The sequence below is a fragment of the Giraffa tippelskirchi genome, chromosome 2 (genome assembly GCF_054371585.1).
Source record: "Giraffa tippelskirchi isolate mGirTip1 chromosome 2, T2T-mGirTip1v1.2.pri, whole genome shotgun sequence".
Taxonomy (NCBI): domain Eukaryota; kingdom Metazoa; phylum Chordata; class Mammalia; order Artiodactyla; family Giraffidae; genus Giraffa; species Giraffa tippelskirchi.
The window spans coordinates 33,512,045-33,531,192 of record NC_137276.1 but is presented as its reverse complement, the minus strand read 5'-3'; the positions used below and the strand labels follow the sequence as shown (position 1 = coordinate 33,531,192).

At 43.0% G+C, this 19,148-nt stretch overlaps 1 protein-coding gene across 15 annotated transcripts in view; it reads right to left on the bottom strand.

Moving 5' to 3' along the window:
* Positions 1 to 15,602: 15,602 nt before the first annotated feature.
* The window catches only part of ALDH18A1 (aldehyde dehydrogenase 18 family member A1), a 38,601-nt gene continuing 35,055 nt past the window's right edge, over positions 15,603 to 19,148 (bottom strand). For all 15 annotated transcript variants that reach the window (XM_081551717.1, XM_081551761.1, XM_081551783.1 and 12 more), the window contains 2 exons: positions 18,839 to 18,934; positions 15,603 to 16,642 (listed from right to left, as the gene is read on the bottom strand). In XM_081551717.1, the coding sequence (XP_081407843.1) occupies positions 16,461 to 16,642; positions 18,839 to 18,934 (278 nt within the window). In that variant the 3' untranslated portion in view covers positions 15,603 to 16,460. The remainder of the gene's footprint in view (positions 16,643 to 18,838; positions 18,935 to 19,148) is intronic.

The following is a 19,148-nucleotide window of genomic DNA, read 5'->3' as shown; positions in this document are numbered from 1 at the left end:
GAGAAAATTCTTCTTACCTGCCTACATGATGCATAGCAACCCCTCCCATTCTACCCTTTGAATACATCCAATCTTGAGTGGCAAACTAGGTCAAGTCAGATAAGAATTTGGAGAAGAGAAGCTTAACATCACTCAGCCAAGGCTCCGGAATTAGCAGTCTTGGGATGAATCCCAACCTACTTTTTGTTAAAGGATTGATCTTGGGCAAATGACTTAATTTCTCTGAACCTCAGTTTCTTCACCTGTACAAAGGGAAAAACTAAGAGCACCTACCTAACAGAAGTGGAGTAAGGGTTAAATTGAATGAGACAGTGGATGTAAACCACTTAGCAGAGTACCTGGCACATCTCTAAGGACTTGGAGCTTCCACAAACTTTACTTAGAATGTAATAGCGCTCTACTTTGCCAACAAAGGTCCATCTAGTCAAGGCTATGGTTTTACCAGTAGTCATGTATGGATGTGAGAGCTGGACTATAAAGAAGGCTGAGTGCTAAAGAATTGATGCTTTTGAACTGTGGTGTTGGAGAAGACTCTTGAGAGTCCCTTGGACTGCAAGGAGATCCAACCAGTCCATCCTAAAGGAGATCAGTCCTGGGTGTTCATTGGAGGGACTGATGTTGAAGCTGAAACTCCAATACTTTGGCCACCTGATGCGAAGAGCTGACTCATTTAAAAAGACCTTGATGCTGGGAAAGATTGAAGGCAGGAGGAGAAGGGGATGACAGAGGATGAGATGGTTGGATGGCATCACTGACTCAATGGACATGAGTTTGAATAAACTCCAGAAGTTGGTGATGGACATGGAGGCCTGGCGTGCTGCAGTCCATGGGGTTGCAAAGCGTCAGACACTACTGAGGGACTGAACTAACTAATAGCACTCTATGCCTCTGCAAGCTACTTTTCCCCCCAGTCAAACCCTCCTGCTAACCCAGCTCCATCTCAGACACCCCCAAGCTCCTTCAGTCAAGATAAAACATTAGGTCCTGCATCCAAATGTTTTCCTGGCTCTTATTTCTTCCCATTTTTTCCAGCTCAATCTCCGCCTCAGGCTTCTACCTCTCATCCTACACCTTGCTACTCATCCATCATCCACATATCTCTTCTCCCTTTCTCTTTTTCTTGTCCTTCTTGCTCAATTCTTGCTTTTTGTTTTTCCTCCCAGCTTTCTGGTATCTTGGAAACTAACCAGTAAAGTCGTTTTTTTATTTCTTTTTATTTTCCTTTTCTAGTCTGTTTCCTCCCTTGGCTCCAGACAGCCAAGAGGAAATGATCAACCTGGTAACAGTAAAGTCGGGAAGTGCTAATAATTGCCTTACCACACAGGCATCTTAAACTATGGGCTGTTTGCCATCTGCTCCTTGCCACAGACTGAGTGGTAAAATCAAGACTGGAGAGGAAGCCATCAGCAGTGAGGATGGAGGGGAAACAGGAAGCTCTCTTTCCCTCTCCCTTGTGTGTGTGCTTCCTGTTCCTTTCCTTGTCCACTGCATTACCACACCACAGTGAGTTGCCTGTCTTGTTCCTGACTTTAATGGAAATCCTTCAAATATTTTGCTATTAATTATGATTTTTTTCTAACTCTTGTACCAAATAACTTTTATCCAGTGGGGATAATGGACTCTTTGATGTCCAGTTTGCTAAGTTTGTATCACAGGCAGTTGCAAATTTCTAGATTGGAAGTAAAGCAGGAAAATCAGGGAGGAAGGGTGATAAGTAGGTTGACCTGCAAGGTGTTCTGGGAACATCAGAAGGCAGAATTGAGGCCAAGCGCGCAGGCTGTGGGGTGACGGAGCATCCTGTCCTGAGGGATTTTTTTCTGGTACTGATAGTTACTCCTCAAACTCGGCTCTTCTCTTAAACTGTGACGCTGGGGTTCAAAGACTCTCCTGGACACTTGAGTGTATCAGGGATAAAACTTGGCTCTACATACAGCTTGTGTTTCTTCTTTCATTAATTTAAATAAGAAATTCTGCATTTTCGAGAAGCTTTTGGACCTTCTCAAATTGGAGCAGATAACTGAAACTTCATCCCTTTTCATGTGAGAGCTTTTTGGAGAAGGATCTGATCCTGGTGTTCCATTCCAATCAGCTGCTGTGAAAGCCACTTCTTGTTCTGGCTGGGGGCAGATCAAGCCTCTTTTTCCCCTTGATAGAAATTCAGGAAGGAAACCAAGTAATTCCCAGAAGAGACAAGGGTTGACCACAGTACCATCCAAAAGGGCTTTTAAAGATTTCAATCTTGAATACGAGAACATTGGCACTCAAGGTTGATTATTGGCTCTACAGAGTCAGCTACATAGAGGCTTGGGAGGAGGTGTGTGGTCCTGTCATTTTCAGAGGAAAATCTTCTTTGATGGAGAAGAGGTTGCAACTGAAGCATTGCTAAGGTGCCCTTTTACACCAGAAAACTTCAGTAAAAGTGTTTGTGACAAGCATCCAAAATAAAATACTGAATTCTCATATACAGACATTTCTCAGTAAACCAAGCTGTACACACTGTGGGACTGGTAAAAGGAGGACATTCTAATATCAAAGTTAATCCACGTGGCATCTATTGATTGCTGTTCTGTGCCTATTGTAAGGTGGTTCTGGGAGTTTTTGTTTTGTTTTTACCATGATTGACAGAAAATTGGCCAACCTGCCCCCAGATAACCAACAGTTGACTGTGCTTGACATCTTCACTTAGTTCCACTCTTAACTGAAGGGGGTGAGGAAAATAAGTGCTAAGAAACCTGCCACGGAGGGAAATTTTAAACAAAGTGGTAATGTGTCAGACAGCCTGAAATAGTATGAGAAGGTGGCGAGTAAATAAAATCTATGAGGAAAAGTTGAAAAAACTGGCATAGCTTAGCCTTTAAAAAAAAAAAAAAGGTGACAGGCTCATATATGACTGTTTCTAGTACAGTAAACTAGATAATTTACACACTCCAAAAATACCTCCAATGGTACACTAGAAAAAGTAGTGGACTTAGGAGAACTAGGCCCCAGTCCCACTTCTGCCAATCTATAGCCTTAGCAGCCTCATCATCTACCTCATTTCCATCTCCTTAAAATTTTAAAGCTGGACAACTTTGTGGTTCCCAGTCAAGGCTTCCTTTCAGGAGCCACAAAAACAGAAATGTTTGAACATTTCAAGCCATTCAAGACATACAGTATTTTTATTTTTTATTTACTTATTGAAGTATAGTCGGTTTACAATGTTGTCCTTATTGTTTATTTTATACATAGTAGTGTGTATATTTTAATCCCAAGCTCCTAATTTATTCCCCCTTTCCCCTTTGGTAACCATAAGTTTGCTTTCTATGTCTGTGGTCTACTTTTGTTTTGTAAATAAATTCATTTGTTCATTCATTTGTCATATTTTAGATTCCACATATAAGCGATATCGTATGATATTTGTCTGTATCTGACTTACCTCACTTAGTATGATAATCTCCAGGTCCATCTACCATACAGAGATACAGTATTTTTAAATTATTACATGATAAATAGATTTAGTGATCAGAATCATTTGAACACGGGGCTTGCCAGGATAAAGAATAACAGAAAAGGTGCTTGGTGATAAGAGTTTGGGAACCAGGCTATAAGATGCTCTAGAGGAGGGATGGTGTCTGCTTCATCTCAGAGTCCTCAGTGCTGGCACATACCTCCTTAAATGCTTATTAAGTTCCAAACATATGCAGTACAGAGAACACAAAATAAACTCACATGTACCCATTACCCAGCTCCAAGAATCATCCCTTACGGCTTATGGAACTTTCCAGTGCTCCCATCCAACTGACCCCTAAATCTTCTCACAGATTATTTTGAAGCAAGTCTTAGTCATTGTATAATTTCACCCACAAATATTCTAGCATGTAACTCTGAAAGATAAGTCTTTTATAACTACAACATTATCACATCTAAAAAATGAGCAATAATTCCTTAAATATAATCTAGGGACTTCCCTGGTGGTCCAGTGGCTAAGACTGCACTCTAACTGCAGGGGCCCTGGGTTTGATTCCTAGTCAGGGAACTAGATACCACATGCCTCAATGAAAATCAAAGATCCCATGGGCCACACTACCCGTCCCAACCAAACAGATAGACACAAAAATGAAGAAGAAGAACAAGAAGGATCTTAGACATTATCTAGGAAATTGAGTCCACAGAAAGTAAGAGCCCATCAAACTCTACTGGAGTTGGACCAAGAGGGATTAGGAATAGATGGGAGGCTCCCACAATCCCACTGGCCAATGATGGGATAGTCAATAATATTATAACTTCACTGAACCCAAGCTCCTTAAATATGCTTAAACTTATGAGTTTCTAATAGCACTTAACAAGCAAACAAAAATACCCTTCTGAAACAGTTGCACCAATGGCATGAGGTCCATGGATGCTGACCACAGAGGTATCTGGTATTGTCCTAATTCCTTTCTTGACTAAATTTTCTTTGTTCATCTTTTTCTTCATTTAGGTGACACATTCCATAGCCTTCAAAAAGTTGTTTTTTTGTGTATTGGTTTGAACAAAACTATGTCAGTTTCTATTGCCTTTTGCACACATACCAGCAAAGAAAAACTCTTAACTAAAACCATTGTTAGAAGGACCACTGGATGAGGAACCAAAGTACCTGGATTCACCTCCCTTCCTCTGACACCCTCATCCCTATCCTCACATCTTTAAATACCAGACTTATTTTTCTCTGCCTATAACCAGAGCTGAAGCAATAAGAAGAAATAAAATAATAATGATACTGATGATGGTGGTGGTATAAAAATAATACTGGTTATTCTTTTGAGCACTTTTGAAAAATTTATTCATTTATTTGGCTGCACGGGGTCTTAGTTGCAGCGTGTGGGATCTAGTTTCCAGACTAGGGGTCAAACCAGGGTCTCCTGCATTGGGAGCATGGAGTCTTAGCCACTGGGCCACCAGGGAAGTCCCTTAAGCACTTTTAATACCAGGAACTATGCTAAGTGCTTTACACAAATTATTTTATTTAATCTAATCTTCAATAACACAGTCCTGAATTCATTAGGAAGCTTTTGACTCTTCATAAGAGAAATCTCAAACTCACAATAAGGAAATTAGTTATTTCGTATGTAATAGAACTTCCCGGGTGGCTAGGTTGTAAAGAATCTACCTACCAAAGCAGAGGATGTGGGTTTGACCCCTGGGTCAGTAAGATCCCCTGGAGAAGGAAATGGCTGCCCACTCTAGTATTCTTGCCTGAGAAATCTCAGGGACAGAGGAGCTTACCGGGCTACAGTCCATGGTGTCACAAAAGAGTCGGACAGTGATTAAACAACAACATATGTAACAAGAAGTCCATAGCAAGGGCAGCTTTAGGACTGGTTAAATTGGAGGCTTGATGATGTCATCAGGGACCCAGGTTCCTTCCATCTTTTTGTTCAGCTGGCTTGAATCTCCAGGCCAGCTCCTCTCATGACTGTAAAATTGTTGCTGGATTTCCAGGCATCCAATTGAACAAGACAATGTTTAGCAGAGGGACGGGCTCTTTTAAGTACAAGAAAAGCTTTCTAAGAAGCTTTTGGTTGATCACCTCTCTCATCTCAATGGCTGGAACTGGGTCATCATACACACATGCTTAATTCAAGCACTGACCAGGGTGTAGAATTACTACAATGGCCTAGACCAAGCATAATTCACCCCTGAGTTGAGAGGGAAAGAGTGAAACACTCTGAAAGAACAATGAGGCCTTTTTCAGCAAAGAAGGGAGGAAACTGTTAGGCAGTTAACAAACAGGGCCTTCTACCAACCTGTGAGACAAATAGGAGAGGCAAAGTGACTTGCCCAAGGTCAAACAACCAGCAAATGGCAGGTGTGGGTTCTGAACCCAGAACTATCTGTTTCTAAAAACTGTTCTCTTGCCCTGCACTCTGAAAGGCATTTAGTTCTCACCAGGTTCTTTTGCCTTTGAGGAAACTCAAATCTCTGCAGCTCTCCTTAGAGTTCCATGAGATGAACTGGTGTGTCTGCTGTCACTCAATCAGATTCCAGAGACCAAGCAACATAGCAAACACATCTAGCTAGTCCAACTCGTCGCTCAATCTCTTCTCCACAGTTCATTCCATTCTCCTTGGCCATGGTAGAGACGAAATTTAGCACAATGTAAATTCAGCAAATAGCAGCCTTCGAGTCCAGATTTCTGGCTCTGTTGGTGAACTTCATAGTGAACAAACATCCCTTTCTATGTCCTTTCACTTTTCCTTTTATTCTGGTATTGCCCCCTTTGGGGGATTCTTTCTTCCCAACTTCAATCACTTGTTTCTGGTGGAGACTTTCAATGACTGTACCAAGTAGTAACATCAAAGCACCTGACAAATGGGAAAAGCACAGACACCAACCAATCAGAAGGAATCCTTGCAGCAGTGGTAATGGAGGGTCCTAGAAGCCCCAGGCTGGGTCAGCAATAAACATTTCAGTTGTTGGATCATGGGGAAGTCCAGGGTGGTCCAGGAAGGGCCAGGTGGCCATGGAGGCTTGGACTGCTAGGTATTTACCAACTGGTAAGGAAGCATTTCATTTAGTGAGTTCTTAACTTCAGATATTGCATTTATCAGGTCTAAAATGTCTATTTGATTCCTTTTTTTAATAGATTCTAGTTCTGCTGAAATTCTTTCTCTTTTTGTATGTTGTGTTCTTTTCTAGATTTTCTCTCACAAGTTTATAACATTTATTACTCAGTCCTGGTCTACTAACTCAAATGTCAGAATCATTTGTGGGTCTGCTTTTATTCTCTACTTTTTCTTTTAATTATTAGTCACATTTCCCTGCTCTTTGCATGTTTCTTAATGGTATAAAAGACTGATCATCTCAGTCTAGTCAAGGATTCAGCTGAGCCAGGGCTGAATTGCTATTGTTTTAGTCCCAGTACAACTCTGGGTCATCTTGCTCCTTGGAGGGAGCCCACTCGAGCTTTTGACTGGCAGTCTGGTGGGTCTCTGTCTTCTCAACTCTGAAAGCCTGTGGAAGATTTAGTTCTGCTCTTAGGAGCTCCGGCTCTTTGTTCTGCCCCACACTGTTTCAAAGTTTAGCAACTGTCCTGAGGGGATGCCATATTTGATGCGGCCCTCATCCCTCTTTGTTTCATCACTACTGCAAGTCTGTGGGAAATTTCTCTCTGCTATGAGACACTTATAACCCAGTCTCTCCTGATGCATTCCAGAATTTAGCAAGTGCTACATGGGGAAAACTGGCCATGTGTTTAGAGCTCCCCTAGATTCCAGCGTTAAGCCAGATCACACTGATCATCAAAAGCTCTACGAGTTTTTTGTCCCAGGAAAGACCTTATGCCTGGGTCAAGCTCTATCCTAGCTTTGGCAAATATCTCCAGGGAAGAAAATGGTCAGAGATCCCATTTAGAAAAGGCTCTTTCCTCTCCAGAATCTTATTAGTCTTTGTTGCTGCTACACTTCTCCAATGTCTTTAAAAATATAATTTTTGTAACTTATCCAGTTTTTTTCTGGTTGTTTCAGCAGGAACATTGGATTATTGTTGCATATTACATCCTATCAGAAGAGGAACGGAGAAGGCAATGGCACCCCACTCCAGTACTCTTGCCTGGAGAATCCCAGGGACGGCGGAGCCTGGTGGGCTGCCGTCTATGGGGTCGCACAGAGTCGGACACGACTGAAGCGACTTAGCAGCAGCAGCAGCAGCAACACCTATCCTACTCAAACTCTTCCAGAAAATTGCAGAAGAAGGTAAACTTCCAAATTCATTCTATGAGGCCACCATCACCCTCATTCCAAAACCAGACAAAGATGCCACAAAAAAAAGAAAACTACAGGCCAATATCACTGATGAACATAGATGCAAAGATCCTTAATAAAATTCTAGCAAACAGAATCCAACAACATATTAAAAAGATCATACATCATGACCAAGTGGGCTTTATCCCAGGAATGCAAGGTTTCTTTAATATCCACAAATCAACAAAGGTAATACACCACATTAACAAATTGAAAGATAAAAACCATATGATTATCTCAATAGATGCAGAAAAAGCCTTTGACAAAATTCAGCATCATTTATGATAAAAACCCTCCAGAAAGCAGGAATAGAAGGAACATACCTCAACATAATAAAAGCTATATATGAAAAAAAAAAAAAAAAAGAAGAGGAAGTCCTATGAAATGATCTCAAGATTTAATCATGGTACAGGTAAACAGTATGTACGGCTGAATCACCCCAGACCATGCCATAGCCCCTCTTCTACAAAGTCACTACAGCGGGGGGATAAGTGGCCTGAGTAGACCACCAGAGTCTTTCCACATTGAAACTGGGAGCTGAGAGTCTTTATATTTTTGTGGCTGGCAGGGAGGGGATGGTGAGACGGAATTGTGAGAGGAAGTCTGCAAGCTTTCACTGGCTATGTCCCATGCTCATGGAAGTCTCCAGTAGGAGGAGAGGAAGCCCTCGTGCAGAAAGAAGAGGCATGGGAGCATTGAGGGGATGTTGGGACCCCTGATTCTAGTCACTCACCTTCACTGTGGTTTGCTTACCTGAGGCACAAATTTCTCTTTTTCGCCTGAGCTAGTTTCAGTCTCTTGAAAGGGTGGGCCAGCTCTAAATTTTTTTTGCCCCTGGGCTTTATGAGACACCTCGTGTCCATATAATACATTATCCTTCTCTTCATCAGCAAGGTGGAGGTGGTTTCTATTACCTGTAACTCAAAGAGTCTTAACTAAGACTGCTTCTTTAATGACAGGCAGGTTTAGAAGGGCCTGGTGAAACGTATCTCCCTCACTGCACAGAAGGAAGACAGGGAAGATGCATGGTAAAATCACTGAGATCTCAGCTTTGGATCACGAATCCTCACCACCAGGGGAAGTGGATGCTTTTAGATTCTGGACACCCAACCCATCATTGGAGGAATTTTGGACTTACCTAAGAAGTCAGCTGAATCTTTCTGCCAAAGCCATGCTGTTTCACTTTAACCAAACCAGGAAACTGCATTCTTACCCTCAACAATAGTCAAAGATGGGAGAGAATGGAAAGAGGGAGATTCCTGTGTTTGCACATTTTACCTGCTCCTGGGGCTCCGACTTGCAGACGAGCCTGAAGTTTACACCAGAGGGTAAACAAGATAGCTATTTGGACATCACATACCACTTTGCCAGTTTCCGTTCTCTTGAATTATTTACCATCTAATTGTCTGCATGGAAACAGAATCTGGCAACACAGAGATGTAGTCTTATTTGCGAGTTAGGGAAGGAAAACTTGAGTTCAGTGAAGGACCTGGAGCAGAAACACTTCATGGCTTTTGGACATTTCTTTGCTTTGGGAAGGCTCTGAGCATGGGAGTAAAACCAGCATAGCAACAGCAAACCAGGAGCCCCTGGTTGGAGGTGCCCAAGAGCTGACAATCTCCCTAGCGGGCAGAGGCCCAGTTCCAGGACTTAGCCCCCTAAGCCTTGATTTCTTCTCTGCAAAAGACAGACTACAATGTGGGATGGGATGGAAAAAAAGCCTCTCTAGAGTTAAAAGACTGTTATCATAAATTTTATTTGCCATCATACCACTAATTTCCCACAAGAATAAACATTAGTAGCTATGAAAACAAGAAAAATGTTCTAAAAATATTTCGAGTAGTAAAATAGAAACTTTGGAAAACGGACAAGTATAATGATGAGTAAAACTCACCATTAGTTCCAGTGAAGGACAGGGAAGCCTGGCATGCTGCAGTCCATGGGGTTGCAAAGAGTCGGACATGACTGAGTGACTGAACAATAAAAACAACAACTGAACAAGAATCACTCACAATACAGGGTGTGGAGAGAAAGGAACCCTTCTACATTGTTGGTGGGAATGTAAATTGGTGCAGCCACTATGGAGAACAGTATGCTGCTGCTGCTGCTAAGTCACTTCAGTCGTGTCCGACTCTGTGAGACCCCATAGACGGCAGCCCACCAGGCTCCCCCCTGTCCCTGGGGTTCTCCAGGCAAGAACATTGGAGTGGGTTGCCATTTCCTTCTCCAATGCATGAAAGGGAAAAGTGAAAGTGAAGTCGCTCAGTCGTATCCTACTCTTCGTGACCCCATGGACGCAGCCTACCAGGCTCCTCGGTCCATGGGATTTTCCAGGCAAGGGTACTGGAGTGGGGTGCCATTGCCTTCTCCATTATGGAGGTTTCTTAAAAAAAACTAAAGTTACCATATGATCCAGTAATCCCACTCCTGGGCATATATCCAGAAGAAACTCTAATCTGAAAAGAAACATGCACCCCAGCATTCATAGCAGCACTATCTACAACAGCCAAGACATGAGAACAACCTACATGTCCATCAACAGATGAATGGATAAAGAAGATGTGGTCTATAGACATAGTGGACTATTACTTACCCATAAAAAAAGAATGAAATAATGATATTTGCAGCAGCATGGACGGATCTAGAGATTATCATACTAAGTGAAGCAAGTCAGAGAAAGACAAATGTATCATTTATATGTGGAATCTAAAATATGACACAAATGAACTTATTTACAAAACAGAAAGAGACTCACAGACATAGAAAACGAATTTATGGAGAGAAAAAGAGGGGGAGGGATAAATTAGGAGTTTGGGGTTAAAGTATACAGTACTATATATAAAATAGATAACCAACAAGGACCTACTTTATGGCACAGGGAACTATACTCAGTACATTCTAATGACCTATGATGGAAAATAATCTAAAAAAGACTATATATATATCTAAAACTGAATCACTTTGCTGTATACCTGAAACTAATATGACATTATAAATCAACTATATTTCAATAAAAATAAAAAAAGAATCACTCATAATATTTTGATACATTTTCTTCCAGTCTTTTTCCTAATTGGGAAATTTTAACTATCCTCTTTAATGCCAAGTTTTTCTTATTTTATTTTTTAAAAGAAAATATTTATTATTTACCTACATTATTACAGGCATTATAATAGGGATATTAGAAAATCTGATAAAATAACTGGGTTAAGATGTCAATATGAACAATAAATATCTTTTTACTGTTGTTTTTTTAATTGTGAAAGAATTCAGAGAGAGTAATATAACAGTTATCACTGTTAAATTACTAACCAGCATCAAGACCAAATGTTAAAATTTTGCCATATGTGCTTCAAATATTTTTTTATCAAAGATAAAATACTACAGATATGAACCTAGAATAACTACAGTCAACCTTCCAACAACGTGGATTTGAATTGTGCAGGATCACTTATACACAGGTTTTTTCAATAGTAAATACTACTATACTACACAGTCCGTGGTTGGTTGAATCTGTGGATGTGGAGGAACTATGGATATGGAGGTTTAGACAAGTTTTTTCTTCAACATTTTGTAGTGAGCCTCTTCCCGATGTCAATCAATATTCTTTACAAATAAGGTTTTTAATGGCTAATTGTTTTCAAATAGTTCACTGTAAAGAGATAGATACTTAAAATATTAAGATTCAATGGTTTCAGCTTAATTTCACATTAAAATCTAACTGGGTTACTACAAAAGATGCTGAAAACAACACAGAGTTACAGATTAGATACAGAGGATCAGGAACAAACTTGGAAGCAATTCTTTACCAGGACAATTTCAGGCTGCACAGTGACCTCACTCCTGGCCTATGAATAAGAAATGAGAGAACGGATTCGATGGATGGATGGATGGTCTAGGTAAGAGGTGCATGTGAGGGGTATATAAGGATGTATGAGTGGGGAGCACACCCTATTACCCAAATCATTGAATTCATTAATAACTTCCATCATGTTATTCCACATGCTAACATGGTGTAAAAACTATAGGCCAAGTGCCACTTTATATTCCAGTCTTTTTTCTAAGCATAGTTTTTTTTATGTGATTGAAATCCATAGCATGAATATTTTTGTTACCTGTTTTTTTTTTTTTTTCCATTTATTCAAATTCAGTCTTTTGGTTTGACTTGCACAACTTTAGGATAGAGGAAAATGCACTGTGTGTGTATTAACAGAAAAAGACAGCTTATCCATTGACTAGTTAGGGTTCTCTTTACATCAATTTCAACTCAAACCAACAGTATTTTGAGATTTTTCAAGAAAAATAGCCCACTTCTTATGGAAAATTTTCAGGATAGAGAATGAAGGAGGTAGACAAACACAACATGGGAAGGCTGATGCTTCTTTTTTTCCTCATAGGCAACTGGGGGAGGTGGAGAGGGTCAGTAAAGGCGTGTTTGGGGGAAAGTTGGAGAAGCATCCACACCTGCTCATTATATCAAATGTCTAGGGACTCTCTAAATAATTCAGGTGCAGTCGGCTCCCTCCAGGGCCAGGTGTTGAGGAGAGTTTCAAGACAAGCATCTCCTCTTGCAAAACTGGAGCAGACCTAGGATCTGATTACTTGAAAAGGGGGCTAGTTAGTAGCTATGGCCACCTCCTTCTTCTGCCTTACAACCTGCCTTGGGCTAAGGTGAAGGAACTTCACTGCACTGTAGGAAAAACACTACTACTGTAGCCCGCTGTGGTGGTTAAGAACTTAGAAGCCCACTTATCTGGTTCTAATCTAGGTTCTGCCACTTCCTAATTGTGTGACCTGGGAATTTACTCAGACTCTCAAGGGCTTCCCTTGTGGCTCAGCTGGTAAAGAATCCACCTGCAATGTGGGGGACCTGGGTTCGACCCCTGGGTTGGGAGGATCCCCTGGAGAAGGAAAAGGCTACCCACTCCAGTATTCTGGCTAGCCCACGGGATCGAAAAGAGTTGGACACAGCTGAGTGACTTTCACTTTCACTGAGCCTAGAAAATAGAGATAATTCATTCAGATTGCTGTGGCATCATCTGTAAGGCTCTTGCTATAGTGCCTGTTATGTACCAGATTATCTCCCAAGAGAGTCCCCCGGTTCATTTCCTAGGAAGAGATGTTTGGACTTAAAATAGAAATGTCCAGAACTAAGTGAAAGCTAGAACAAAATGAATAATACAGCTAACAGTACTGACGGTTTACCATAAGCTGGCCATTGTGCTGAGTGCTTTATATATCATTTCACAAAGCCCAATTACGGACAAGTGTTATCAAAATTCAAAGACACTTTCCCCAGCTCAAACAGCTTGCAGGTGGTGCAATCAAGGCCCAAACTCTGTTCTGCTTCTTATCACCTGAAGCCCATGTTCTTACGTTCTAAGAAGACAGATTTCTGGAAGTCACTGGGCTGTGCCAGCACTTCGTCTCCAGCTGGACAGTCTGAGGATGCTGGTGGAGTGCAGCTCATCCAGACTTGAGGACAGACTTCCTTAGGTCTGTGGACCCTGATTGCCCTCTAGTGTCAGAGCATTCTTGGGGCCAGCTGGAACCCAGAACCAGGTGTCTTTTAAGTGGTAGGGAACCTGCCTCCCCTACAGTCCAGAGCAAATCTGTCTAGTCTGGTGTCTTCCTATTGGCCAAAGGGTTTCTCCTAGGAATGGGGTAAGATAGGTGGTAGAGACTGGAAGTTAAGAACTATTGGAGGTAGAGCAGTAATGCTCAGTTTAAGCGTTGAACCACTGGATGAGGAACGTCTCTTATACTCAGCACACAACACACAATTGGTGCTCACTGAATACTGAATGAAGTTTTCTCTCATTCTCACTAAAGGGGGAGTGCTGCCAAAAGAGCAGTTACAAAGGTCTTCATTGATTTTTGCCAGAAACACCAGCAGAAAAGACACTGTAACATTAACTCCACCTTCCACTTCAGTAGACTCCAAGGCATGTTCACGTCCATGGCTAGGCAAGAATGCAGCACCTTCAGCTGCTTAGGAGATGAGTTGGAGTCAGAAACGACCTATAATCAGTTTAGGCTGCCAATGTCCCGAATGGTCCATGGGTCTCAGAGAAGTCCCCCTCCACCTCCATAACTCTGCCCAGGTAGTCCATGGCACCAGGTGGTCAGTGAGCACCTGGGTGCACTGTTCATCAATGGATAGTAGCGAATCTAAAGACAGGCTCACCAGGTGGCTTATCAGGGGGAGATGACCACCCCCCCATGCCCCTTGAATCACAGGAACTCAGCAAGGTTACTGCAAAATAGGGGAGAGATGGTTTCATAAAATAAAGGATATAACGCAAATAATACCTATTAGAATCCAGTCTTTGGCTGCCCAATTTTCTTTCCATATGAATATTAATAATTTTGTAAATGCCCCCATAATGTATGGACGTATTGTCAGACATTATTTTTATTACTATTATAACTACCTTTATTATCATTATCATTATTTTTAAGTAATAGAAAACCTAAACCCAAGTAAACTTGGTTTGATGAATAAAAACATTTGTTGAGGGCTTTTCACCCCTCGGTGGGGAGGTGGGAACGTCAGGATTGGTTTGTTTAGCAGCTCGTGTTGCCAGGAGTTGGTGGCCAAGAAAGGGAAGTAGGAAGATAGGACCACAGAAAGGATTTTGGAACAGAAAGCTGGCTTCCTAGAGCAAGGACAAGCCAAGTGCTGGAAGACGGCCTGGGTGGGAGTTCTAGTGAGGCTACGGCTGCTACCGGGTCTTCTTTTGGGAACTGCTTTGCTTCTGAGGGAAGAGGGGAGAATTCTGATGGTCCACAGTCTCTGCAGAAATGGACTAAGGACTGAGGTGGCTGCACAGGGAGAATGGACTTATGGATGACTGAACTTTAGCTGCATTTCCTGCACTAAACTTACCTCCGTCCCAGGCCCTAAGAAGGGTGAGGTTACACCTCCCAGCTGTCTGGGATGTACTATCTTGTTTACCCACATGAACTTCAGCTCCAAATTGGTATATTCATTGCTCCCTGACTTGCATTTCATCCCCGCTCCAGCTTTTGCTTCCCCAGTCCCTGCCTCAATGCTCTGGCCTCTCTTTATCCTACAACTTGTCTTCCTCAGGGCCCAGTTCCAGGCCTGCCTCTTCAGTGGAGTCTTCCCCAAGGGCTTGGCCTTCTTAGGTCACTTTCTATTTTTGATTCCAGGGGCATTTGTTGTCAGGTTGGGAGCTGATTTTGGTACTTGCCATACAGTTTCAGGCAGCTATGTTTATTGCCTTTTCAGGCAAGCTATGCCAGAACTCCCCACTCAGAGGGCAGGGCAGGCAGGGTAACGTGGCCGACCATGTAAGGGTCGGGATGAGAGGTAGCATCTGGAGCCAGCCTGGGAACATGCTCCCCATGACACCATAATTCTTGTGCTCATAAAACATCCTCAGAGGATACGAAGAAACATGTAAGTGAGTGCTTATTTCTTTGGGAGGGCCCCCATGAGACAAGAAATCTTTCAACTGCAGACTATCAGGCACCAAGGGCTTTAAGAACAGGATGGAAGGAGGGAGCTCAGAGCTGTCACTGAAGCAGGCGATCCTAAGGGTGTGTGGACCCGGCACAAGGACAGCATGCTCAACTTCAGAGTGTCACCATGTTTTTAGTCCCTAGGCTCCTGGGGCTTTCTCTCATTTTCCTCCTCTCTCTCTCAGACTAAGTCCCTCCCCCTGGGGATCTGCCTGTGCTGCTCCCACCAACACCTGACACCGCTGAGGACAATCAATGTTCAGAGAAGAGACTGTGTAAGAGCAGGTGTGAGAGCACAAGGGAGGGGGGAGGAAGAGGGTAACAAGGAGTAACAGAACTTAAATAGTGCACGCAGGCTTTTCATAAGAACTTTATTTCTCAAAAAGGGGGGAAGAATCCAAAGTATTAAAATAATTCTCTAATTTTTTGTTTTGGAGAGGAAGGACAGGATGACAAAATAACACATAAAAATTTCAAGCACAAAGGCGGTAGGTACTTCATCCTCAAACCTGCACCTCCCGTCCACAGCTCTGGTTCTAACCGCGTCACAAGTAGGGCTGAGCTCTGGATCCGGAGAGGCTGCCAAGCAGCTAGAAAGCTTTTCATATTCACTCCACAAATAAATACAGAAGGCCAACCTGCCCAGTGCAAATGATTCAGTCCATCTCTGTGACTGTTTCTGATGAGAATGCTAATAAGAACCGCCCCTCTCCAAATTCCAAATCTCTCATTTTTGAAGACCAAGAGAGTGAAAGAAAAGAAATGTGGAGAGACTTGTCAGGTACGACTGGCTCTTGTTAACAACCAAATGCCAAGGGAGACTCTACCTCATTGAGGTGATAAAAGGTAAAAAGCGACTGTGATTTTTCCATTGCCTTTTATGTGGGAAAACCGCACCTTTCTGTTTTCATCATCAAAAGGAATTGCACTATGTGAAGCAAAGTCCCTCTTTGTAGCAATTATGCAAAATCCCTATCTAGAGCAATTATTTTCTAACTTAAAGAGGAAAGAAAAAAAGAGAAGGGGGGGCTGGAACGCAAGTCCGTTGCCCAGACTGATGTTGCCACACAGCCCAGAAGCATGGAGGTGCACTTTCCAACAAGCAGGTCCTACCAGGAGGTGGGAGACAAGACCAGGCTCACCCCAAGATGCTTGAGATGAGCTTCACTGTGAAGACCTCTCGGAACACGCCCAGCTCTCCTCTGAAGACTCTCAGTTGGTGTTTCGCTGAGGAATAGGGAGGTTCTCATGAAGGTACTTTAAACTTCCATGCTCTGAGAAGTCTGAGACCACGTGGTCCTGCCCTCGCAGCAGCCACTTGGTAGTCAGTAGTCCTTCTAGTCCTACTGGCCCCCGGGCGTGGATTCGAGATGTACTGATTCCCACTTCAGCTCCTGCAGGAAAGCAAGGATTGAAGATGCAGCTTTGCCCAGCCTCTGCTTCTTGTCTGCCCACCGAGACATCTCTTCCTTCTCCTCACTTGGCACCCTCTCCCTTTCCTCTCCTGACCTACCCTCCCTAGGCTGGCCTGACTTCCACTCTCCCCATAAACATGTTCTCTTCTCACTGTAAATCATGGTCAGGCCCCTTCTTCTAATGAAACAGACTACATGGGTGTCTTTTTCATATTTTATTCTCAGTGCATTTTGAAAACTCTACAAGTGCTGTCTCTGACATCTGTCTTGTGTCTGGATTGTGTACCATTATCTGATATCTGGGCATTGTTTGAGGTGTACAACAATGTACAGAGGTTTTATCTCCCCAAGTATCCTTCAAACCCTAGATGGTAAGGGACATGCTCTAGATACTCCCCAGAATGCTCAGCTGCTAGGTGCTCATAAGACAGTGACTGAAAACACGAAAGGATACTGTTCCTTTACCTCCCTCCTGCTCCAGCCTCAGACATGGGGCATCGAGGCTATTTCTGGCTCTGGTGTGGTTTTCTGCACCATGTGCAGTGGAGGCAGAGCTCCCCTGCTCATCCCAACTTTACTGAGCAGGCACTGGGCTGGGCCTTGGCGATAAAGTATGTGAATAATTGATGCAATCCATGGAGCTTGTATTCTTGCAGGCAAGGCAGCCAGAGAACATCTCAGCAAATAACTGCATGTGGTGATGGGGTGTAGTGGAGGGTTCTGGGATAGAGACTGGCAGGGTGGCAGCACCTGGGACAGGGTGGTCAGGGGGAGCCTCCCTGAAGAGTTGTCTTTGGCTGAAACCTGAACAATGAGAAGCAGCCAGCTAGTGGACAGCAGTGGAGTGGTGCTGCAGGCAGCAAAGAGGTGCCTGGGGCAGTGGTTGGCAAGGAGACTGACCACTGGCTTCACACACTGGTTTAACAGCATAGAGACCACACGACTTTGGGCATACTGCCTAACCATCTCTTGCTTCAGTTTTTTCTTTTGGAAAAGCAGGAAAATAATAGAATCCATTATGTAGAACTGAGATAATGCATGTGATGTACTTAGCATGGTGCTGGAAATCTAGTAAATGCTCAGTAAATATTATCTGTCACTATTATTCATGCATTTCACAGGAATTTACTCAACCAGAGTCTGAGCTTTTGCTCTGAGTGACTGCTGGGAAGACAAGGTGGTGGTCTTTGCTCCTCCCCTATCTTGGACCTTCACTTGAATGCTGGGAACCTCAGCCCTTACAAGTGTGTTATTTCTTCTTTAAGAACATGGGAATTAAAAATAAAGAGCCCAATTACTAAGAATAACTAAGCAAAATTCCCTTTAACAACGTTTCATAATTCAGTGCGAATAATTTCTCTAGGCAGTTCTCTATTCAAACGTTCAGAGGAGTTAAAATGTTTTAAGTAGCTGAAATAATTTTCAGATGTGCCATAAATGCCTTACTGAAGCTTTGTATAAGGGTACCCCTAAAAATCAGAGACTGTCTGAAAAATCCTTATACTACTGGGGGGATGGAGATTTTACTAGTAATGACGGAAAGGGGGAGGTTGCCTTTTCAAAGCCTTGTATTTCAAAGTCTGTTTTAGAAGTCAACCTTGCACCTCTGGGCTTACCTGTTTATTTCTGATGCTGATACTTCAGCCCAGCATAGGTAGTAGTAATGCCTTCTTTTGTCCTATCCTCGGGGGATTCCTATCTCTGAGGCAACCTGGATATGTCTCTCTGAAGGAGTAAGCCTGCGGTGGCAGTGCCCTCATGGGACCCTGGATGCACACCTGTCACAACCCATGCATGCAGACATGTTGTGGTCTGCCAAACATGGAGGGAGTGAGCCAGGCTCTGAACTCATGCAAGTCTGGGTCTGAACACCAGCTGCGTGACTTTGGGCAAGTTACTTCACTTCTTTGAATCCTAGCATCCTCATCAATGAAAAAGGAAATAGAAGTACCTACCTTCTTAACCTGTGAAGTGCCTAGAACACAGGACCTCTACCAGTTCATGGTAGCTGTGACCTTTCTCTCTCATAAACCCACTTTCCCTCAGTCTATCTCCATCATCCTGACCACGTTTGTGACTGTAAACGCCAGGCGTCTCCTCCACCCTCACCATGCTCCTAGGGCCACAAAGTGATCCACAAGGGACTGCTTTCTCTCCAACCAGACTCTTTCTTACCTAGTCCGAAGCGGTAGCCATCAGAGAAGCGAGTGCTGGCATTCCAGAACACACAGGCACTGTCCACGTGCTGGAGAAAGAATTCAGCTGTCTTCTCTGCAGCATAATGAGAAGAAATCGAGTTAGGATGGCCTGGGAAAACCATCCCTGCTTCCAGCCACTCAACAGGGCCTGACTGGGTCAGGGCCCAGCCCCCTGGGGTACTTCCCTGAATATTAAACATATAGACTTGTGAATATCTAAAACAGGAAGAAAGCAAACCCGCTTCATTAGCCATGCTGCCGAAACAGTAGGTACATGGGAAAGACTG